Source organism: Lepus europaeus, chromosome 10 (assembly GCF_033115175.1).
Source record: "Lepus europaeus isolate LE1 chromosome 10, mLepTim1.pri, whole genome shotgun sequence".
Taxonomy (NCBI): Eukaryota; Metazoa; Chordata; class Mammalia; order Lagomorpha; family Leporidae; genus Lepus; species Lepus europaeus.
In genome coordinates this window covers 17,617,355-17,639,553 of record NC_084836.1, presented here as the reverse complement: position 1 = coordinate 17,639,553, position 22,199 = coordinate 17,617,355, and the positions used below count along the sequence as shown (strand labels likewise).

Genomic DNA, 22,199 nt, shown 5'->3' with positions numbered 1-22,199 from the left:
TCTCTCTGTCTCTCCCTCTCTCTGTAACATTGCCTCTCAAATAAATAAATAAATAAATCCTTAAAAAAGAAAGAAAGAAAAACCAATGGGATTGACACTTCAGAGACCTCATCTGCCACAGGCAATTTCAGGGCCCTTTTCCTTAAAGAGGCTCCATAAAACTGTATACATTTCAGGCTTCACGAAAGTTGATTGGCTCTTAGTTGGTATTCCCTATTCTACCTACTACTTTATCCATTCTCCAAAGTCAAGTTCAAATTCTGTCACTGAAAGCCCTCTGTGATTACCAGGACTCAAATTGGACTCTGTCTCCTCTACACTTTCACCTCGCTTATGTGTTATACAACTTCAAATTTTTTTCCTAAAACCCTCTGATGTAGTTTAGTTGGGAATTTACAAATTTTTGTAGATTATGGCCCATAAACAATATGTAATGGTATATAGTCATGTATTATTTAAGGCTACCTTTATGGGGATCTCTGGTAGCATTCCCTATAAAATATATTAATAGATACTCTAAGCTACAAGTAATTTTTCTGATTGAGAGGCAAATAGAACCTGATAGAAGGGGCTTGATAATAATCTGTTGGGTTTTAGGCCTTGTAAGTGAAGAGGCCCAGACCTATCTATCTCTTCACATGGGGTATATCCTAAGGGAGGTGTGAACCTCCTAGGGGAAGGCACTCTGTTGACTTTCATTACTTGGCTGGCCTGGGAGGAGAGCTGGCCAGGTAAAGGCAGGTGGCATCTCTAACAAGAAATTTACAGTTCTGCCTGCAATGTTGCTGACCCTACTTGACCATCCCCTCAGCTGCAGTGTCACTTTGAAGTTGGGCTGAGTGAAGGGCTTTTCAGCTTGGAGCCAATAAGATCTGTGGCTCTGACCTGGGCATCCTTCGACTCCAGGGCAGGTCCATTTCCAGTGATCCAACTCTTGGCAGAGCTGCCAGGGCTCTTCACAAGCTGACTTCTGCTGAAGCCCAGGCTTACCACATTGAAAGCCACTGCAGTGGACTGGCCTGTTGGGTCTCCTTGAGGGCAGATCACTGCACAGATCAGCCATTAATAGGCCTGCCACCCATTGCTTCTGATGCCTAGCTTTCTTTTCCTCCTGGTTTGTGTTAAAGCAGACCAGAGGATGCAAGTCAAGGGAGTGCCCGTGTCCCATCTCTAATCTTCGGTGGCCTGAACTACAAGTCTATAGTCACAGGCATGTTCTGTAGTAGTTTTTCTAAGGTAGACAATGCCCATGAGGAAAATTATATTCTCACTTTAAAACTTTTTTTCCCTTTGGTCTGAAAGGGAGGTTTTTTTTTTCTACTTACTGTATACTTCGCTGATGGCGATGTGAATCTAGCTATGAGATTATTAGTTAAGTTCTTATTTTGGCTATGCTATTACAGAAAAATGTCAGCCATCTCTTATAAGGTCTAAAGATTAAATTGTGCGTCCCACAGATTCCTTCATAATAGAATTAGTTTCCTACCTTGAAGAGAAGAGAGAAGTGAAAGAACAAGTTGGGCTTAGAATAGAGAAATGAGGGAGCAAGTCCTAGATCACTTGCTGACAATAGCAATATTACATGAATACTTAGCAAACCGTTTCAACCCTTAGATAAGAACTTAATAAAACATTTACCGGAAGGTCCAATGCCTTCTATAAATTTTAAGAATCATGTATTTGAAAACACGTCTTAAATATCTAACATGGTGTAGTTTGTTTAACCAGTAAACTTAAGCACAACCATATAAAATGTTTTTAGTTTCTTTCTACCAACAAGTTTAAAACATATGATACACTGATTCAGGTCATACAAATTAAAATGTATCTTTGATTGATTTTAGCAGCTTAAATTTATGGACAATCTTATCTAAAAGCCATTTAAAATAAAACTCTTAATAAAATTTCCCCATGTGGACATACAATATGTACGCACATATAACATAGCATAATAGACCAATATCAAAATCCAAAATATCTGGTTGAAATAAGACTCCTTAAAATCATGACATAATATAGACCAAATCTGATCATTGTTACAAGGTGATTATTCAAGTCTTTGAAAATAAGCACATAGTTAAATAACCCATAGCTCTTCATCTCCTCCCTCTCTTTTTCCACTCTTAGATTTAACAGGGATCACTTTTCAGTTAAAATTTAAACACCTAAGAATAATTGTGTGTTAATTACTGAGTTCAACCAATAGTACTAGAACCACAACAACAACAACAAATACTAAAAAGGATAAAGTATTACATTGTACATCTAAAGTCAGGACAGGAGCTGATCAGTTCATTGTTGCTTATAGTGTCCATTTGCCTCTCAATCAGAAAAATTACTTGTAGCTTAGACAGCACCTTTCTTAGCTCCTCTAATAATGACTCTGTCCTTTGTTCTAGACCCTGTCTAGTGCACTTGAGGCTCATTCCTTTGTAATCATAACCTCTACTCTACCACCAATGGCTCTACTCCCAACCTGTGTGTACTGATGGTCCTCTTCCCCACTTAATGCTGTATAATTGTTCAGACCTGGTTAAGGCCACTCTTAGGATCATTGGTTACTATCCTCACCCTGTCTTTTATGACCTTGTCTAAATATGATCAGAGTCGGGGAACTTGGAAGGCTTCCATAGCCTTGGCAACTCATGACGACAGCCTAGGATGGTTACTGGTGCCATAAACTAGAGTGTCAATTTGTTGGGTCAACAACAGGAGCCACTGTGCGCTTGCTCCTGATGTGGGATCTCTGTCCTTGATGTACTGTACATTTGGATTTAATGCTATAACTAGTACTCAAACAGTATGTTTCACTTTGTGTTTCTATGTGGGTGCAAACTGTTGAAGTATTTATACTAAATTGATCTTCTGTATATAAATAGAATTGAAAATGAATCTTGATGTGAATGGAAGGGGAGAGGGAGCGGGAGAGGGGAGGGTTGCGGGTGGGAGGGAAGTTATGGGAAGGGGAAGCCATTGTAATCCATAAGCTGTATACTGGAAATTTATATTCATTAAATAAAAGTTAAAAAATATATATATATATATTAATAGATACTCATAAATTGGCCTAGTTTACAATAAATAAGGACTATCAACGGGGTCACTTCCAGTTGGCTCATAACTGACACTAAATGAACTTTGTTTTCAGAGATTGATTTTGTGTTTCAGAACTTTAATGAATGATTATAGACCTGAACATTACTTTGCCATGATTTCATATCTCATCATCTAGATTTTAAATAATCCAAAACAGATCTTCACTGCCATATACCCCATATAAAACTTTCAGCACATAATGGTTATTCAATAAATTTTACAGAATGGATGAGTGGAAGAATTAAGTCATACTAGGTTGACTTAATTAAAATTTCCTAGCTTATCCAGGAGAGGGATTGTGCCTTTTTTCAGTTGATATCCCTAGCACCAGGGCCAGGGCTTAACATGTGGTAGATATGACAAATGTGGATGAGTTGAATAACACTTCTCAAATCTCTCACAATGGTCACCTAGGACAGTAAGTATCCAATAAACATTCCATGATTGATCCTATATCACTGACTTTAAAAATCTGATTTCACACAATGGAACACACAGGGTTGGGAGGCATAGAAGGAACGTTAACAGAGAAAAAGTAGACATGGCCAAATATTATCATGGAAAAGCATTGATGCAAGGAATCATATTTCACAAAGATCTTAGACCATTCAAAAGAAATACCACACACCTTAAACATTCTGCAGCATTTTTCTTAGTGTCACCTCTTTCTTGACAACAACCTCTTTCCTAAGTCTCTATATTATTTCAAGACCTCAGCATCAAAATTGTAGTTGAAAAAACATTGCCTTATTTCTCTCTTTGTCTGGGTGGTTTCAGATTGTTTTACAGAGTTGGGCTGAAAGATCACATTTGGAGGATGCCATCTGGCATCTGTAACCTGAACTGAACTTTTCCAAGTTGGAGTCTCTAAATGGAATAATTTATTAATCCATCAAGCACATAGTACATTTTTAAACATAGAATCTGCTTTGTATAAGATATTGGAGTGTAATGTCTGTAAGCAAAGGGTGATGGACGCAATCACCATTTGGCCAAATTGCTTTGCCTCTCTGTGTTTCAGCTTCCACACTGGGTAATACCGCTGACATCACAGAACTGATAAACAACATAGGAAATGAAAACTTCTCAAAAAAACACGATGGCATTGTCACTAGATATACCTCTCAATGTCAGTGTAAGGTAGTTGGATCTCCAAGCCCTTAAATGTCCCCAATTTATCCAAAGACAATATATGCACTAATTGTTGTTGATATTGGTCATAAAATAATGACTTACATTTGTATATTACTCTTAATTTTAAGAAAGCTTTAGTTTGATAGTAACAAAATACTTCATCCCAATTGAACAGTGAAGAAACTGGAGCCAAACCTTGGGAGTGACACTGAGTTCAGGTCACACTCACAGGAACATATTCTTAGCTCCTCATGTCTAGGTTGGCTTCGGCCCATAGCCTTTCCTTAATGCTCCTACTACAATATCCCACCCCTTTCACTAGTCTGATGTTGGTCAGCTCCAATAAACTTGAAAAGCATTGCCATCTTTCATAAACCTCAAAACCGCCTTCCCTTCCCCTGTTTTCTGAGCTTTCATTCACAGGGCTGATGTTGTTTCATACAAAAAGAACTATGTGATAATCATCTCTAATCCTGCTTTGCTCTTCAAAGAGTTCAAATTCATGTATGTTGTCAACCCACAATTATCACTTCACATTCTACACCAGGTTATAAGGAGGTAACAGGACTTACATGAAATTTCTATGCTCACCTCATTTATGTACCAACAGCATGGTATAAAAACTGCTTTATAGGTGTTGGTGACATACAAACATCCATATTCATATGTGTGTATATATACTACCTTTAATAATATACAATGTGAATTTGTATGTATGATAAAATTTTATTATGTAATGATAATAATGCTTTTAAACTGGCTTATACATATGTGTATGGTTTTTTATTATCATTAAAAATTAAGCTATCTTATCTATGAAATGGAGATAATAATATCTATTGCATGAAGTCATTGTGAGGATTAAGTGAATTAAACATTTATAACAATTCCTACTACACAATAAATGTTAGCTTTCTATAGTTATTTTTTATTTTATGTTTTTAAAAGGATTCCTTGCTTTATAGACAGTGTTCAACAAAGATTGTCTTAAATATTCAATCTCTTCAATGCACCAATATTTTAATTCAATATCTATTTTCCAATGCACCTTTGAGAAAAATATTTTTCATAAAGTAGCATATTCTGCTTCTTAGAAGACACAGAGTATATGGTAGTAAATATGCATAAGTAAAGTCATATACTTTAAACAGAAGAAATCAAAGCAAATTTTAACTGAGAAATGACACAATTACTTGACGCCCTAGGACCTCAATCAAGTCCTCACTGCCTCATTGTGCTGTACATAAACATATATTAGTTATTTCCAAAAATTGAGCACCTTCAATTATAGCTGTTTAATTCAACACTGTTTAAGGAGTGTTCTGTACCCTCATGCTCATCTCAGAACAATTTACAATAGCTAAGATATGGAATCAACCCAGATGTCCATCAACTGAGGACTGGATAAAGAAAGTATGGTATATATACACTATGGAGTACTACACAGTGATAAAGAAAATGAAATCCTTTCATTTGCAAGAAAATGGATACAACTGGAAACCATTATACTTAGTATAGTAAGCCAGTCACAAAAAGACAAATACCATATGGTCTCTCTGATCTGTGGTAACTAAAGAGTATCAAAAATGCAATCTATAGGAGCAAAACTGCCACTTTAAGATGTATTGATTTTGAACAGCCTTTGCCTTAACTGTCAAGGAAAAATATTTTTTTTTCTTTTTTCTTCATACTAACTGATGAACTCTCTACTTAGAGTAGGATTAATTTTATGAATATAAAAATTATCTGAAAATTGATCTCTGTAAAAAATAAGAATTGGAAAGGAAGAGGGAAGAGAAAGAAGGAAGGGCAGGAGTATGGGTGGGAGGGAGGTTGGGGGGAAAGATTCCTCATGTTCCCAAGTCCGTGTATATTAAATGCATGAAGTCGCATTCCTTAAATAAAATAAAATAAACACACACACACACACACAGAATGAACAGCATGGGGAAATATTTAACCACACTGACCTTGGTGCATTTGTGTCCAAGTCTAGTGCAAAGGGAGATGTCATTCCAAGAGATGACTAGTCGGAAGCCCATGACCAGGTGGAGATGCTCCTCATTCATCCCTATCTTCCCACGCTCAGGCCTGGACCACCTAATTTTCTCCCAACATGTACACCTAAAATAAGAGAAAATAAGCGGAGACAGCTTGTTACACACCTCCACTTAAATTATTTTAAAAGAAATCCTTACTGTCAATCCTCCTAGTCTGGTCTACTTGGATTTGGTATGTTTAGAATACAGTATTGAGTAGTGTTTTTTCAAGTTTGTTCCATAGGATGCAAGTGCCATAAAACATTAGATGTATATTTATAAAATGCATATATGTGTACACACAAACATCAGTGTTCTCTGAGTAACCAAAGTTGGCAACCATTGGGTTAAACAGCATTTATCAGAGTTTTTTTTTTTTTTTAATTGTGAGATTTCTCAGGGACCTAATATGTCCTACAATTTGCTAACAGAGAGCACGGTGTGCCACATCATTCAGAAATATTTATCTACAGACTCTCAATTTCACAAAGCATCATTCTAGTACTAGCTTCCATGGAATGTACGATGGGAAACTGCTTTAGAATATGATCGATTGCATATTTTACATCTCTTGCCTGAATCCCTTTTCTCAATTCTGAATAGAATTGCTCTGTCTGTATTGCATCTTTTTAGAAAATTCACTGATTTACACTTATGGACTGAGAAAATTCACTTACTCTATCAAATAGATATTCTACTCTTGGAACTGACCGTTAGAAACTTTCAGTTGTTTTAGATTCACTTAAAGTAATTGACCTGAAAAAACTATCTTCACTAACTCATAATTAAAAAGCAAATTAAAACATCCCAAACTGAAAATTCTACATAAAATCAATGAATTTGCCCACACATTTCTACCCAACCAAATGGCATTAAGTTGAACTTACAGGTCACATGAATCTGTGGAGTAGACACTGTGGTAGCCTCAGGAGTCTTAGAAATCACTGACGGCAATCTGCACATTCTCTTATGATAAAAACACACAGAGAAATAATTCAAAGCAGCACATTACATTCTAAAAACCTTGTTTTCACATTAATCTGCAACCAGGAAAGCGCTACAGTTTGGGATTACCACTTTTCTTTAAAATACATTACTACTAGTCATGGTTAATATTCAAAGAAATTAACTAGTCTTCAAAGAAGTGAGCAGATTCTAAAGTGTCGGCATTTACTGCTGACAACACTTCATTCCTATTAAAGCTCTGAGACTTACATTTGGACTTGAGACACATGGGGTCGTAAGTGCAGTCATGATATACGGTATATATATTTAATTTTATCCAAAGAGGGGGAAAAAACACCTCCAATGCAGTAAGGTGTTTTTTTTGTTTGTTTGTTTTGTTTTGTTTTGACAGGCAGAGTGGACAGTGAGAGAGAGAGAGAGACAGAGAGAAAGGTCTTCCTTTTTGCCGTTGGTTCACCCTCCAATAGCCGCCGCGGTAGGCGCGCTGTGGCCGGCCCACCGTGCTGATCCGAAGGCAGGAGCCAGGTGCTTATCCTGGTCTCCCATGGGGTGCAGGGCCCAAGCACTTGGGCCATCCTCCTCTGCACTCCCTGGCCACAGCAGAGAGCTGGCCTGGAAGAGGGGCAACCGGGACAGGATCGGTGCCCCGACCGGGACTAGAACCCGGTGTGCCGGCGCCGCAAGGCGGAGGATTAGCCTAGTGAGCCGCGGTGCCGGCCCAATGCAGTAAGTTTTTAAAACCTGCATGTATAAAATCATGACTCCAATCCTGCAGGAAAATTGCTAGGAATTTGAGTGCAACACTGCATGTGGATGTATAAGTATTGGTCACAGTGATTCCCGTTACTGAGTATTAAAAATATATATTAAAAAGAAAAAATATAAATCTGATAAAAATCACTGGATAAAGCTGGCTTCGACATTACATCACAGTGAAAAACAGCTACGTTAAGCTGTTAAGCAGAGTCAAAATATCGTCCGCAACGACTGGTTTGATAATGCGTTCTCTAAGCTGCTCCAGTATTTTCTATTACAAATCGGAAAATCCAGAATCTCTTTCACATTAAACTTAGTCCCAAGTGTTTCAAACGGGCCTCCAGCGAGGATCGAGAGCTTCAGGTTTCGGACATAAAAGCCTTCAAACAGGCTGAAGAATTACCCGGGCCGCACGTGAGGAATTCTCCAATTTCATGTTCACTATTAAATGACAGGCGCTCCACTCTGTTTCCCCAACCTCTGTTTAGAAATTCGAACGGCCCTTAGCAAACATCCTTACCCCGAAGAAGAAGCGGGAGCTGGCAAGTGAAACCCTTTACCTGGGGAAGCAAAACCCAGGAGGTGTCCCGGGGCCCGAGGGGGAGAGGCTCCTGCAAAGTGGCACGCGAGGCAGCCCCTTCCCGCGGCGAGGCTCGCATTCTTCCTAACACTGGAGGACACCGCAGAACAAAACTACTATTAGGAATGCTTCCAAAGGAACATTTTTGGATGCGATAGAGACTTTTGACATTATTTATTAGGTTCAAAAATGCCTCACAAAAGCCTAACAATGGTTCTGTGGAAACCAGTACATCTGAGGCCCTTTCTCTTGTTCTGGGCCCGCATTGATTTGAGGATGGGCAGCTCTCGCCGAACAATCCCCTCGCAGCGGTCAATGGAGCTGAGCATTCACCACCGGCCTGCAAAGGGCCTGTGAACAAGCCGTATGGAAACGCCGGGACGGGCGGGGGGGTGCCGAGGAGCAAACCTTGATTAACCTCTTGGAGGGGAGAGGGCTGGAAGCGCCCGCCAGCAGAAGGGGCGCTCCTGCCAGGTTGCCCCGGAGGGCGGAGTCGGCCCTCGGCCGCCTCTCCTCCACGGCCTGGGGATGCTTCGGGAGCGTCTCCGGCGCCATGGCAACCGCGCCCCCTCGGACTGCGCTTCGGTGCGCCGGGGCGGCCACTCTCCCCTCCAGCTCCGGGTCCGAGCAGCTCCGCCAGACGCTCTGCTGGGCGAAGGGGCCGTGGTTCCCGCAGAGGCCGATGGCCGTGAAAGGTCTCGCAGCTGGCCCTGGAAGGCAGAGAAAGGCAGCATTGGCACTCGGTGGACGCGACAGGCCGCACTGCCCCAACTGGGGTCCTATACAAAGCCTCTCCTGAGCTGTGGGTGTTTGAGAAGTCAGCATCTGTAATACACGAGAGGGACAAATACATTCCTCTGCTCTGCTTCCATTTCCAGCTTCCGGCTCACGAGCACCCTGGGAAGCAGCAGGTGATGGCTGGGGTAGCTGGGTCCCTGCCTCGCACAGCGGAGATCCGATTTGATGTCTGGGCATCTGGCCTGGCTACTGCACGCATTTGGGGAGAGAACCAGGCGTGGAAGAACCACCCAAACACACATACACACAAACCCTGGCTGTCTTTTTCTGCCTCTCTACATGCTTCCTTACTCCCCCCCCCCCTTCCCCCATCTCAAATAAAATGAAATTTTAAAAACCAAGAGGCATGACTTCGTGGCTTTTATCAGACATTGCAAGCCGGTAATATGCCAAATTAAATACATTTTTCATGTAAAAGATATGTCAATTTTACAATACAGCCAAGACTTGCATTTTCATATATATATATACATACATGAAACATATATGTATACATATATATACATGATACATATAATATTGATGTTTTTATTTGAGAAATTCTGCCCATTGACAGCAAAAATAAAATATAATTCTTCAGGAGCCAACTGATAATTTACATGCTATAAATCATTTTCTACAGGTTTTTATACTTTTTAAAACTTTATTTAAGAGACAGCGACAGCTTTCAACCACTGGTTTACTCCTCCAAATGGCTACAATGACTGAGCTGGGTCAAAAGCTGGGAGCCTGGGATTCAATCCAGGTCTGCCAAATGAATAGCAGAGACACAAGGACTTGAGCCGTCACCATCTGTCTGCATAGGCAAGAAGATGGAACTGAGAACCAGGACTGGAAATCGAACCTAGGCATCTTAACAGCTATCTTAATTGCTAGACCCCCTACAAGTTGTTTAAAGTTTTGTATAACATGTAGATGCATAGAATATTTGGAACTACACACAGGATCATGTGAAATTAAGAAAAAAAAAAACATGTAAAAGAATTAAAATGCACAGTTCCTTACTAATAGTTGATATCAAAAACAGTCTATCCCTGAGTAATTAAGTAATTAGCTCATCACACACTGTTCTATGCCTGGTATGTATTGAACAACTTTCATTGCACACACTCAATATACTTAACCAAGCCAAACAGGGAAAAAAAATCAGTGAATTTGATTTCTCCTGCAAAAATCATTTCCTCAAAACAGGGGTATACAAAGACATTCTTCTCAGATCTAGAAAAAAATGATCCTGAAATTCATATGGAGACGCAGGAGACCTCGAATAGCTAAAGCAATTTTGTACAACAAAAACAAAGCCAGAGGCATCATAATACCAGATCTCAGGACATACTACAAGGCAGTTGTAATCAAAACAGCATGGTACTGATACAGAAACAGATGGATAGACCAATGGAACAGAAGAGAAACACCAGAAATCAACCCAAAACTCTACAGCCAACTTATATTTGATCAAGGATCTAAAACCAATTCCTGGAACAAGGACAGTCTATTCAATAAATTGTGCTGGGAAAATTGGATTTCCATGTGCAGAAGCATGAAGCAAGACCCCTATTTTACACCTTACACAAAAATCCACTCAACATGGATTAAAGACTTAAATCTACGACCCGACACCATCAAATTATTAGAGAATACTGGAGAAACCCTGCAAGATATTGGCACCGCCAAAGACGTCCTGGAAAAGACCCTGGAGGTGCAGGCAGTCAAAGCCAAAATTAACAACTGGGATTGTATCAAATTGAGAAGTTTCTGTACTGCAAAAGAAACAGTCAGGAAAGTGAAGAGGCAACCTACAGAATGGGAAAAAATATTTGCAAACTATGCAACAGATAAAGGGTTGATAACCAGAATCTACAAAGAAATCAAGAAAATCCACAACAACAAAACAAACAACCCACTTAAGAGATGGGCCAAGGACCTCAAGAGACATTTTTCGAAAGAGGAAATCCAAATGGCCAACAGACACATGAAAAAATGTTCAAGATCACTAGCAATAAGGGAAAATGCAAATCAAAACCACAATGAGGTTTCACCTCACCCCGGTGAGAGTGGCTCACTTCAGAAATCCACCAACAACAGATGCTGGAGAGGATGTGGGGAAAAAGGGACTTTAACCCACTGTTGGTGGGAATGCAAACTGGTTAAGTCACTATGGAAGTCTGTCTGGAGATTCCTCAGAAACCTGAATATAACCCTACCATTCAACCCAACCATCTCACTCCTTGGAATTTACCCAAAGGAAATTAAATTGGCAAACAAAAAAGCTGTCTGCACCTTAATGTTTATTGCAGCTCAATTCACAATAGCTAAGACCTGGAATCAACCTAAATGCCCATCAACAGTAGACGGGATAAAGAAATTATGGGATATGTACTCTATAGAATACTATACAGCAATGGAGAGCTGCAAGATGGCGGAATTGGAAGGGAGCACACTATTAGTCCGGGGGAGAGACACGTTAATAAAAGTGGAGATACTGCAAGGTCAAGGAAGCGTAGGGGAAGAAACAGCAGAGGAAACTCTTCTGGAACTAGTGATTCACAGTGGACCTGCGTGGAGAGCGTGGGAGCCCAAGTTCGGGACACCAGCGGCAGACTCAACACACCAGCGCTGGAACGCGAGGTGAGCCGAACCACAATAGCCCGAGACACCAGCGGGCAAGCGGAAAGAGGAGACTAGAGGGAACGAGGCTTGAAACTCCGTGGGGAAAAGTTCACCAGGCTAACTAGAAGAGAGAGAGGAAAAAAAAAAGTGACCGATACGGACACGAGTTTCTCTCTCTCAGCTCACCCCTCAAAGGCGAGCAAGACAAAGAGCAGGCGCCATTTTGGACATACGTCATAAGCAGGGCGACCTCAGGTCTGCACCGGCCCTGAGCCTAGCAGAAAAACCTGACTCTGGGGGGAGGGGTGAAATAACAGGAGATTAGCATCTAACTTGGCAACCCAGTGGGAGACTGCAGGAGAATTGGAGCCCACACTGAGGGCAGCAGAGATTCCCTGTGTGGTCCTTGGGAAAGAGCTTCAAATCTCTGGCTCCTGTGGGTATATCATTCGCCTGCTAACTACCTCCAATTACGTTCAGCTGTGTGGAATTACTTCCCTTTTGAATCAAAAAAAAAGAAAGAAAGAGAGATTCACCACACCTAACCTGGGAGTGTCATCTTTGACACACCCTCAACCCTGAGGAACCAAACACAGCTCTCAGGCCACACTCATCTCAAGCCTCTAAGGCTCCACTGAAAGCAGACAGTCCACTTAATATAGAGCCATAGTGTAACAAGAAAAAACACCACAGTGAAGAAACCAAATATCTCCAACATGCCAAACAACAAACGCAAAAACCAAGCTAACAAGAACAAGGAAGACACTAGGACGCCCCCAAATGAAAAAGACACCCCAATTCAAGATTATGAAGATGATGAGATCAAAGAAATGCAAGAAGCGGATCTCAAAAAATTGATAAGAACATTAAGAAGTTCTCAAAAACAAATTCTTGAACTACAGAAATCCTTAATGGACAAGATAGAAAATCTCTCTCGTGAAAATGAAATATTAAGGAGGAATCAAAATGAAATGAAACAACTAGTAGAAAAAGAAACTGTGATAGTGACGAGAAATCATAATGAAATGAAGCATTCAATAGATCAAATGACAAACACATTAGAGAGCCTTAAAAACAGAATGGGCGAAGCAGAAGAGAGAATATCAGACTTAGAAGACAGAGAACAGGAAAGGAAACAAGCAAACCAAAGAAAAGAAGAAGAAATTAGAAATCTAAAAAATATTGTCGGGAATCTACAGGATACTATTAAAAAACCCAACATTCGGGTTCTAGGAGTTCCTGAAGGCATGGAGAGGGAGAAAGGATTAGAAGGCATTTTCAGTGAGATACTAGCAGAAAATTTCCCAGGTTTGGAGAAGGACAGAGGCATCTTAGTACAGGAAGCTTATAGAACCCCTAATAAACATGACCAAAAGAGATCCTCACCACGACATGTTGTAATCAAACTCACCACAGTGAAACATAAAGAAAAGATCCTAAAATGTGCAAGAGAGAAATGTCAGATTACTCTTAGAGGATCTCCAATTAGACTCACAGCAGACTTCTCATCAGAAACCCTACAAGCTAGGAGAGAATGGCAAGACATAGCCCAGGTACTAAGAAAGAAAAACTGCCAGCCCAGAATATTATATCCTGCAAAGCTCTCATTTGTGAATGAAGGTGAAATAAAGACCTTTCACAGCAAACAGAAACTGAAAGAATTTGTTGCCACACATCCTGCCCTGCAAAAGATGCTTAAAGATGTGTTACACACAGAAACACAGAAACATGGTCACCAATATGAAAGAAGGTAAAGGAAGGAAACCTCATAGCAAAAGATCACAGGAAGCTCAATTTCTCTTTGACATAGAATTAAACTCTGATGCTCTGTTAAAGCAATGTGTTAAAGTAATCTATTATGTTCTCTTGATGTCTGTTAAATTCTAATTGTTCAAAAACAGCTGAATTTTTATTAAGAGCTATGGGTTATTTAAATATGTGCTTATTTTCAAAGATTTGAATAATCACCTTGTAATAATGATCAAATTTGGTCTATGTTATGTCATGATTTTAAGGAATCTTATTTCAACCAGATATTTTGGATTTTGAGCCTTCTTGGCATCTCGACAGGAATTCAAAAAATCAAAGTTTCAAACAATCTGGACTCTAAAATTTCCAGTAAATCCTGGACTTCGGTTTTTCCAGTTTGGGCCCAACTGAAAAAATCGAAAGACCTATGTCTCTCATCTTATAGAGACACCAACCAATCAGGCTATTTGGATTATATTAGAAGGACTGTCAAGATGTGATGTGGTACCAGACTTTAAGTTTCTATAATGGAAAATGCTATTAATACAAATGTTTGAGAATTAAAAAGTCTAATGATCTTGTGTTACTAGACATGATAGTTATCTTAATGAGAAAGCCCCAGAGGCCTAATAGGGTTCAATACTTGTAAAATCCTACAGGTGCTTTCAAAAATACTGTGAAGTAAAGCAAGTGCCTCTTGTTGGTTGATGAGTTTATAATTTTAAACATGGCAACTTAAAGTCTTTTGTCATCCACAGTTATATATGATTTGCTGCTCATAAAACTAAAGCGTTGTTGGTTCTGTGTTTAGCTGTCCTCCTATAGGTTCCTATGGACTTTTTCCAGCCACTTTTATTGTATTCAGTACTTTGGGATGGCTCTGTAAACAGATGAAGCCAATAATGTATTAACAGTACCAACTGAGAGAAAGTATGGTTAACTGAGGTTACTAAAAAGAAAAAGCAATTCAAATCCATTGGCAATCTACAAAAAGAGTTAAAGATTTTAAAAGCTATTATTAAAATTGCTATATTGGTCTATTATGCTATGTTATATGTGTGTACATATTGTATGTCCACATCGGGAAATTTTATTAAGAGTTTTATTTTAAATGGCTTATGGATAAGATTGTCCATAAATTTAAGTTGCTAAAATCAATCAAAGATACATTTTAATTTGTGTGACCTGAATCTGTGTATCATATGTTTTAAACTTGTTCGTAGAAAGAAACTAAAAACATTTTATATGGTTGTGCTTAAGTTTACTGGTTAAACAAACTACACCATGTTAGATATTTAAGAGGTGTTTTCAAATACATGATTCTTAAAATTTATAGAAGGCATTGGACCTTCTGGTAAATGTTTTCTTAAGTTGTTATCTAATGGTTGAAACTGCTTGCTAAGTATTCATGTGATATTGCTAATGTCAGCAAGCGATCTAGGACTTGCTCCCTCATTTCTCTATTCTAAGCCCAACTTGTTCTTTCATTTCTCTATTCTCTTCAAGGTAGGAAACTAATTCTATTATGAAGGAATCTGTAGGACGCATAATTTAATCTTTAGACCTTATAAAAGAGATGGCTAACATTTTTCTGTAATAGCATAGCCAAAATAAGAACTTAAATAATAATCTCATAGCTAGATTCACTTCACCATCAGTGAAGTATACAGTAAGTAGAAAAAACCTCCCTTTCAGACCAAAGGGAAAGAAAGTTTTAAAGTGAGAATATAATTTTCCTCATGGGCATTGTCTACCTTAGAAAAACTACTACAGAACATGCCTGTGACTATAGACTTTGTAGTTCAGGCCACCGAAGATTAGAGATGGGACATGGGCACTCCCTTGACTTGCATCCTCTGGTCTGCTTTAACACAAACCAGGAGGAAAAAAAAGCTAGGCATCAGAAGCAATGGGTGGCAGGCCTATTAATGGCTGATCTGTACAGTGATCTGCCCTCAAGGAGACCCAACAGGCCAGTCCACTGGCTTTCAATGTGGTAAGCATGGGCCTCAGCAGAAGTCAGCTTGTGAAGAGCCCTGGCATCTCTGCCAAGAGTTGGATCACTGGAAATGGACCTGCCCTGGAGTCGAAGGATGCCCAGGTCAGAGCCACAGATCTTATTGGCTCTAAGCTGAAAAGCCCTTCACTCAGCCCAACTTCCAAAGTGACCACTGCAGCTGAGGGGATGGTCAAGTAGGGTCAGCAACATTACAGGCAGAACTGTAAATTTCTTCTTAGAGATGCCCCTTGCCTTTACCTGGCCAGCTCTCCTCCCAGCCCAGCCAAGTAATGAAAGTCAACAGAGTGCCTTCCCCTAGGAGGTTCACACCTCCCTTAGGATATACCCCATGTGAAGAGATAGATAGGTCTGGCCCTTTAACTCACAAGGCCTAAAGCCCACCAGATTATTATCAAGCCCCTTCTATCAGGTTCTATTTGCCTCTCAATCAGAAAACTTAATTGTAGATTAGACAGCACCTTTCTTAGCTCCTCTAATAATGACTCTGTCCTTTGTTCTAGACCCTGTCTAGCGTACTTGGGCCTCATTCCTTTGTAATCATAACCTCTACTCTACCACCAATGGCTCTACTCCCAACCTGTGTGTACTGATGGTCCTCTTCCCCACTTAATGCTGTATAATTGTTCAAACCTGGTCAATGCCACTCTTAGGATCATTGGTTACTATCCTCACTCTGTCTTTTATGACCTTGTCTAAATATGATCAGAGTCGGCGAAGTTGGAAGGCTTCCATAGCCTTGGCAACTCATGACGACAGCCTAGGATGGTTACTGGCGCCATAAACTAGAGTGTCAATTTGTTGGGTCAACAACAGGAACCACTGTGCACTTGCTCCTCATGTGGGATCTCTGTCCTTAATGTGCTGTACATTTTGATTTAATGCTATAGCTAGTACTCAAACAGTATGTTTCACTTTGTGTTTCTATGTGGGTGCAAACTGTTGAAATCTTTATACTAAATTGATCTTCTGTATATAAAGAGAATTGAAAATGAATCTTGATGCAAATGGAAGGAGACACTGAGGATATGGAAGGGAGTACGACAGACAATATCCCTGCAGTCACAGAACTTACAACCTAGTTGTTGGGGAGGGGGAGAGGGTGGGAAAAGGAGGGGAAAGTAGACTAATAAGCAAATGAACAAATTTATACGTGACATCTGGAATGAAATCTCAGGAGAGTAGGAAAGACCAAGGAGGTGACATTTCCATAAAGAGTTGAAGAAAGTGAAGAAGGAAACTAGTGAGCCCTCTGGGTGAGAACATGATGAAATGTTAACCATCGGGTCCATAGTAAGTGCTCAATACCCAAGAACCTCAGTTTATTCTCGAATTTGGAACTGCAGTTAACATACGAATGCTCAGAGAACTGCAGTCACAATGAAGGGCTCCAGAATATCGGGCTCAGACTCTGCACATAAACCGTGGGAAAATAACAGTTCCAATGGCCAAAATCGAGGATGCGCAGTCAGAGTTTAGCCAATCACCTTCTACAAAATGAAACTTGTTGGGCAAACAGCATCACCTGCTTCCTGTCATCAGGTCCAGCCTCCCAGAAAGGAAGTTATCTCGGACTCTGCTGCCCTGGCAGGCTTCCCAGTCCCTGCCTTAGCACTTCTAGGCCAACTAGTATGTTCTCTACTTTAAAAAACAAACAAAATAAAACCTCTTTATATTGAGTCAAATCTTCCCTTCCTTCTGTTAGTCAACTCCCTTTGAAAAGGCTACATAACACCTTCTTGTACATGACAGTGCCTAGAACACTTGGATAGATACATTTTTTTACTCACATTTTCCCTGCTCCAGTCTGAACACTACCACAATCCAGTTCCTACTATGTCTGAAGAACTGTACATCAATCCTCTAATTACAACATCTGCGCAAAGCAATACTTGTCATTAGTTTGGGGATGAAAAACTGAGCTCAAAGAACATTAATGGGACTTGATCATGGCCAGAGAAGTGAGATAGGAGAGAACAAAGAGTTGAACCCAAGTCTTCTTGGTTCCAAACCTCATTCCATCTGGGCTATTGCTTACTTTTAATCATTCTTCCTATTATGACATACAATTCTGAGCCACTTCTTTATCCAATGCATTATTTTGTGCTATAAATTCCTGGCTTCATTATCTGTAAAATGGGGATAATAATATTATCTGCCTGAGTGGTGTTTGAGGATTTCATAAAATAATACCATAGGCTCAGCACAGTGTCTGGCATATCAGAGACCTTAGCAAATAGAGGCTAGAATTAGGATGAGGATGATGATGGTGGTGATAATGATGATGATGGGATGATAACAACTGTGATTATTGTTTGCTACAATACCTGAATCATCAAATAACCTGTCATGAACTTACACGTGCACAATGACTGTCAACAGTAAAATTTCATTAAGGACACAGTGATATGGTTCTCTTGGGGCTTTCTAGAATAGGATTTACCATAGAGTTTATAATTTTTCTGTTTATATTGAAGCTATAAACACAATGTGACCAGTTGAAACAAGAAGTTAAGAACCACAATGTGATACCTACCAGAATCTCCTTTGGATCTGTCCAAGGACTGGTTTTGAGGTTTCCTGTGTCTTTTGAAATGTATACCCACAGCCTCCAGGTGAATGGGATTTACTGAGTGTGGTAGAACAGGCTTTTTTGCCATTTGCTGTTCCAAAAATGGACTGCTCCAGGCCTGGTTAGGTACTCTTCTGTTTGGCCTCTTAATTTTTCCTCCGACAGTGAAGCTCGGTGGGACCTCATCCCTTTCACTGGATGGTGTTGGGGTGGGACAGGATTCTCCATAGTTTTCATCGTCAAAGGAGGGTGTACTTTCAGGAGACCTGGGGATTATGTACTGGCGAGTGCAGAGCAGTCTTTTAAACGTCACTGGACTCTGAGAACTACCTGGGAGCACTGTAAAACATAAACACATTAGCTTCAAAGAATGAACTGAAATATCACCTACTAAACTAATGGCAGCAATGGTGAAATCCAGTAACATGTGAACTTTTGTTTGTGTCTACCCTGAGCAAACAGAAATAACAATGAAAATAGGGACTGGGATAGCTGCATGGGACAGCAAGGAAAAGCCTGGAAAGGGAGTAAAAAAACATTGAAAATGTTTTTGTGTGAGACTCTGGATGTGTTTGCTGTTTAGTATTCAGAAGAACCATAGCTAGTAGATAGCACTATTGTCTCCATCTCACCATTCATAATGCTTGTTTGAGTGTTATAGATTGAATGGTATCCCTCCAAAAGATATGTTAAAGTTCTACCCCCGGTTCCTGTGCATCTGACCTTATTTGGACATAGGGTCTTTGAAGATTTAACTGAGTTACAATGTGGTCAGAAATGATTAGAGTAAGCCCTAACCCGATACATCTTGTGTCTTTGTAAGCGAAGAAAACTGAGAAACATAAAGGAATAGCAAGGGAAGACACAGAGCCACAGGACAATAGAAGCAGGGATTAGTGATATGAGGCCACAGCCAGGAAGCAGGGGTGGAAGAGCCAAGGAGGGAACCTTCTGGAGGCTTCCAAGGGATCACAGCTCTGGCAACAGTAATTTGAGACTTTTAGCCTTCATAGCTGACAGAATAAAATTCTGTTCTTTTATGCCACCCACTGTTATAGTGGCCTTTGGAAGTAAATACAAGCTTAGCGCAGGGTGCTTGTCCAAGGTCACACACATATTAATTAGCAGAGTTGGAACTTGAATCCAGATCTCAATACACTCTACTTGAAGCACTTTTAGAAAGTAAAAACCAATCCCAGTTTAATAGTGCTCTGAATGTTGTTCATACACTAGAGTAAAGCTGTGCCTCCTAATCTGATTCTTTTCTAGCCATTGAGCTGGGTTTCTTTGTCTAATCACTTCAATTGAGAAAAATGTTACCTACAGCATAAACTTGAACCATTGATATCAACGTTACTAACTCCTCAATAGAAAGAGTACCCAACAGTCAAAAATATTAATGAGCATTTAAGCACCAGCTATAGTGACCTGGGGGAGATGCTTTGAAAGAGCTATCTAAAAAGAAAAAAAAATGGCCTGGATTGGTTATGGGGAGGAGACAGAAATGGCAAATGATAACTTCCTAAAATGTAAAATTTAATGGATAATATAAAGGGATGTGTTCGTGTGTGTATGTGTGTATGTGTAGGTATGTGTGAGAATATTTAGGATAAGTATTTGAAATCATTGAGATCTCTGTGGAACAGGAGTATTGTGAAGAGGGTGAGAAGATAAGATTTATTTGCCTTTATTTTTTTATTTATTTCTTAATTTCTATTCATTTTGAGACAATGAAATGTGACTCATTTTACAAGCATTAGTGAAAAAACTGTAGTTGGAAGAGCTGGGTTTGAATCCTAATTCTTCAGATTCCTCAATGTAGTCTGGAAATTTTTCCTAGGGTTTATCCTGCTTCTGTTTCTCCTTCATAAAGTAGGAATAATCACACCTACTTTGTAGGTATGTAATAAGCAATATATTAGATAATGCACATAAAGTGCTTACAATAGTACATAGTATATAGAAAACAGCAAATATTTTGTATTAACATTACTACACAGTAAAATATAGTTTATATAGGAAATCACATAGTAAATATAAGGATATATACAATTATACCATTTTTTTTTTGACAGGCAGAGTGGAGAGTGAGAGAGAGTGAGAGAGAGAGACAGAGAGAAAGGTCTTCCTTTGCCATTGGTTCACCCTCCAATGGCCTCCTTGGCCGGCATGCAGCAGCCGGCACACCGCGCTGATCCAAAGCCAGGAGCCAGGTGCTTCTCCTGGTCTCCCATGGGGTGCAGGGCCCAAGCACTTGCGCCATCCTCCACTGCACTCCCGGGCCACAGCAGAGAGCTGGCCTGGAAGAGGGGTAACCGGGACAGAATCCGGTGCCATGACCAGGACTAGAACCCGGTGTGCCAGCGCCACAAGGTGGAGGATTAGCCTATTGAGCCGCGGCGCCGGCTACAATTATACCATTTTACGTTTAAAATGCAAAGAATAAAAGCTGGAAGTAAATCAAATAAAATTTATTTCTGGGTGGTGTAGTTCAAATTTTGGGTCATTTTTATGCAATGTCCGAATATTGTGCACTGGATAAATATTAAGCTTATAATGCAGAAAACACCTTTGATGAGATAATGAAGGTAAACTTGAAGAATCAACGCAGCTTCCCATTCCTTACTGTGAATTCATTTACTCAGACGGTTTTCACCTAACAGTGAGGTGCAACGAAACCCCCACAAAGCAGGATGAAGAAGCAGAAACTTCTGCGAGGTAGAGATCTAACTGCATGTGGTGTTGAGGAGACTTATTTGGATAACTGACAGGTAGTTTGCAGGAGGCCATTGGGCTGGTGGTATTTCTAAGTGACCTAATTTGTTATGGGATACATTTTGTTCCCTTAAATGTTATATGTTAATATGTTGAGTCCTTACCCCCTGTCCCTGTGAGTGTAACTGGAAGTGAGGTCTTTGCAGATGTAATCAGGTTAAGATGAGATCAGTGTGGTAGGCCTTCATCAAACATAACTAGTGTCCTCATACAAGTTCCAGTGACTTGGACACAGAAATATTGCTATGGTGTGAGGGAAGCAGAGGTTGGAGGGATGCGTGTGCAAGCCAAGGAAGACATCTGATTGCCAGCAACCAGAGACCAACAGAAAGGCACTGAGTCTGTTCTTCCTCAGTACTTGCAGAGGAAGCCAGTAATGCTGAACCTGGATCTGGGGACTTCTGGCCTCTAGAACTGAGAGAATAAATGCTGCACTCATTTTTTGGTACTTTGTTACAGCAGCTCTAGAAAACTAACATACCCACAATAGTTCCAGATTACAAATGTCATTCAGAGGAATTCTTTTTTTATTTTACTTTTTAGAAAGCTTTTATTTCATAAATATAAATTTCAAAAGCATAACTTTTGGATTATAGTGATTTCCCCCCCATAACCACCCTCCCAACCGCAAACCATCCCATCACCCACTCCCTCTCCCATTCCATTCTTCATCATGATTCATTGTTTATTATCTTTATATACAGAAGATCAACTTAGTATATACTAAGTAAAGATTTCAACAGATTGAACCCACATAGACACACAAAGTATAAAGTACTGTTTGAAGACCGGTTTTACCCTTAATTCACATAGTACGACACATTAAGGACAGAGATCCTACATGGGGAGTAAGTGCACAGTGACTCCTGTTGTTGACTTAACACTTGACACTCTTATTTATGATGTCAGTAATCATTTGAGGCTCTTGTCATGAGCTGCCAAGGCTATGGAAGCCTCTTGAGTTCACCAACTCCAACTTTATTTAGACAAGGCCATAGTCAAAGTGGAAGTTCTCTCCTCCCTTCAGAGAAAGGTACCTCCTTCTTTGATGGCCTGTTCTTTCCACTGGGATCTCACTCACAGAGATCTTTCATTTAGATCATTTTT

At 40.0% G+C, this 22,199-nt stretch overlaps 1 protein-coding gene and 1 long non-coding RNA gene across 3 annotated transcripts in view; both read right to left on the bottom strand.

Moving 5' to 3' along the window:
- Positions 1-7,237, bottom strand: part of LOC133767567 (uncharacterized) — a 38,417-nt gene extending 31,180 nt beyond the window's left edge. Inside the window, exons 1-2 of the long non-coding RNA XR_009866892.1 lie at positions 7,157-7,237; positions 6,201-6,354 (exon numbers count right to left, since the gene is read on the bottom strand). This is a non-coding gene — a long non-coding RNA (uncharacterized LOC133767567). The remainder of the gene's footprint in view (positions 1-6,200; positions 6,355-7,156) is intronic.
- A 1,533-nt stretch (positions 7,238-8,770) lies between these two features.
- C10H12orf42 (chromosome 10 C12orf42 homolog) overlaps positions 8,771-22,199 on the bottom strand; it is a 184,998-nt gene continuing 171,569 nt past the window's right edge. For both annotated transcript variants that reach the window (XM_062201990.1, XM_062201991.1), the window contains 2 exons: positions 18,282-18,656; positions 8,771-9,281 (listed from right to left, as the gene is read on the bottom strand). In XM_062201990.1, the coding sequence (XP_062057974.1) occupies positions 8,884-9,281; positions 18,282-18,656 (773 nt within the window). In that variant the 3' untranslated portion in view covers positions 8,771-8,883. The remainder of the gene's footprint in view (positions 9,282-18,281; positions 18,657-22,199) is intronic.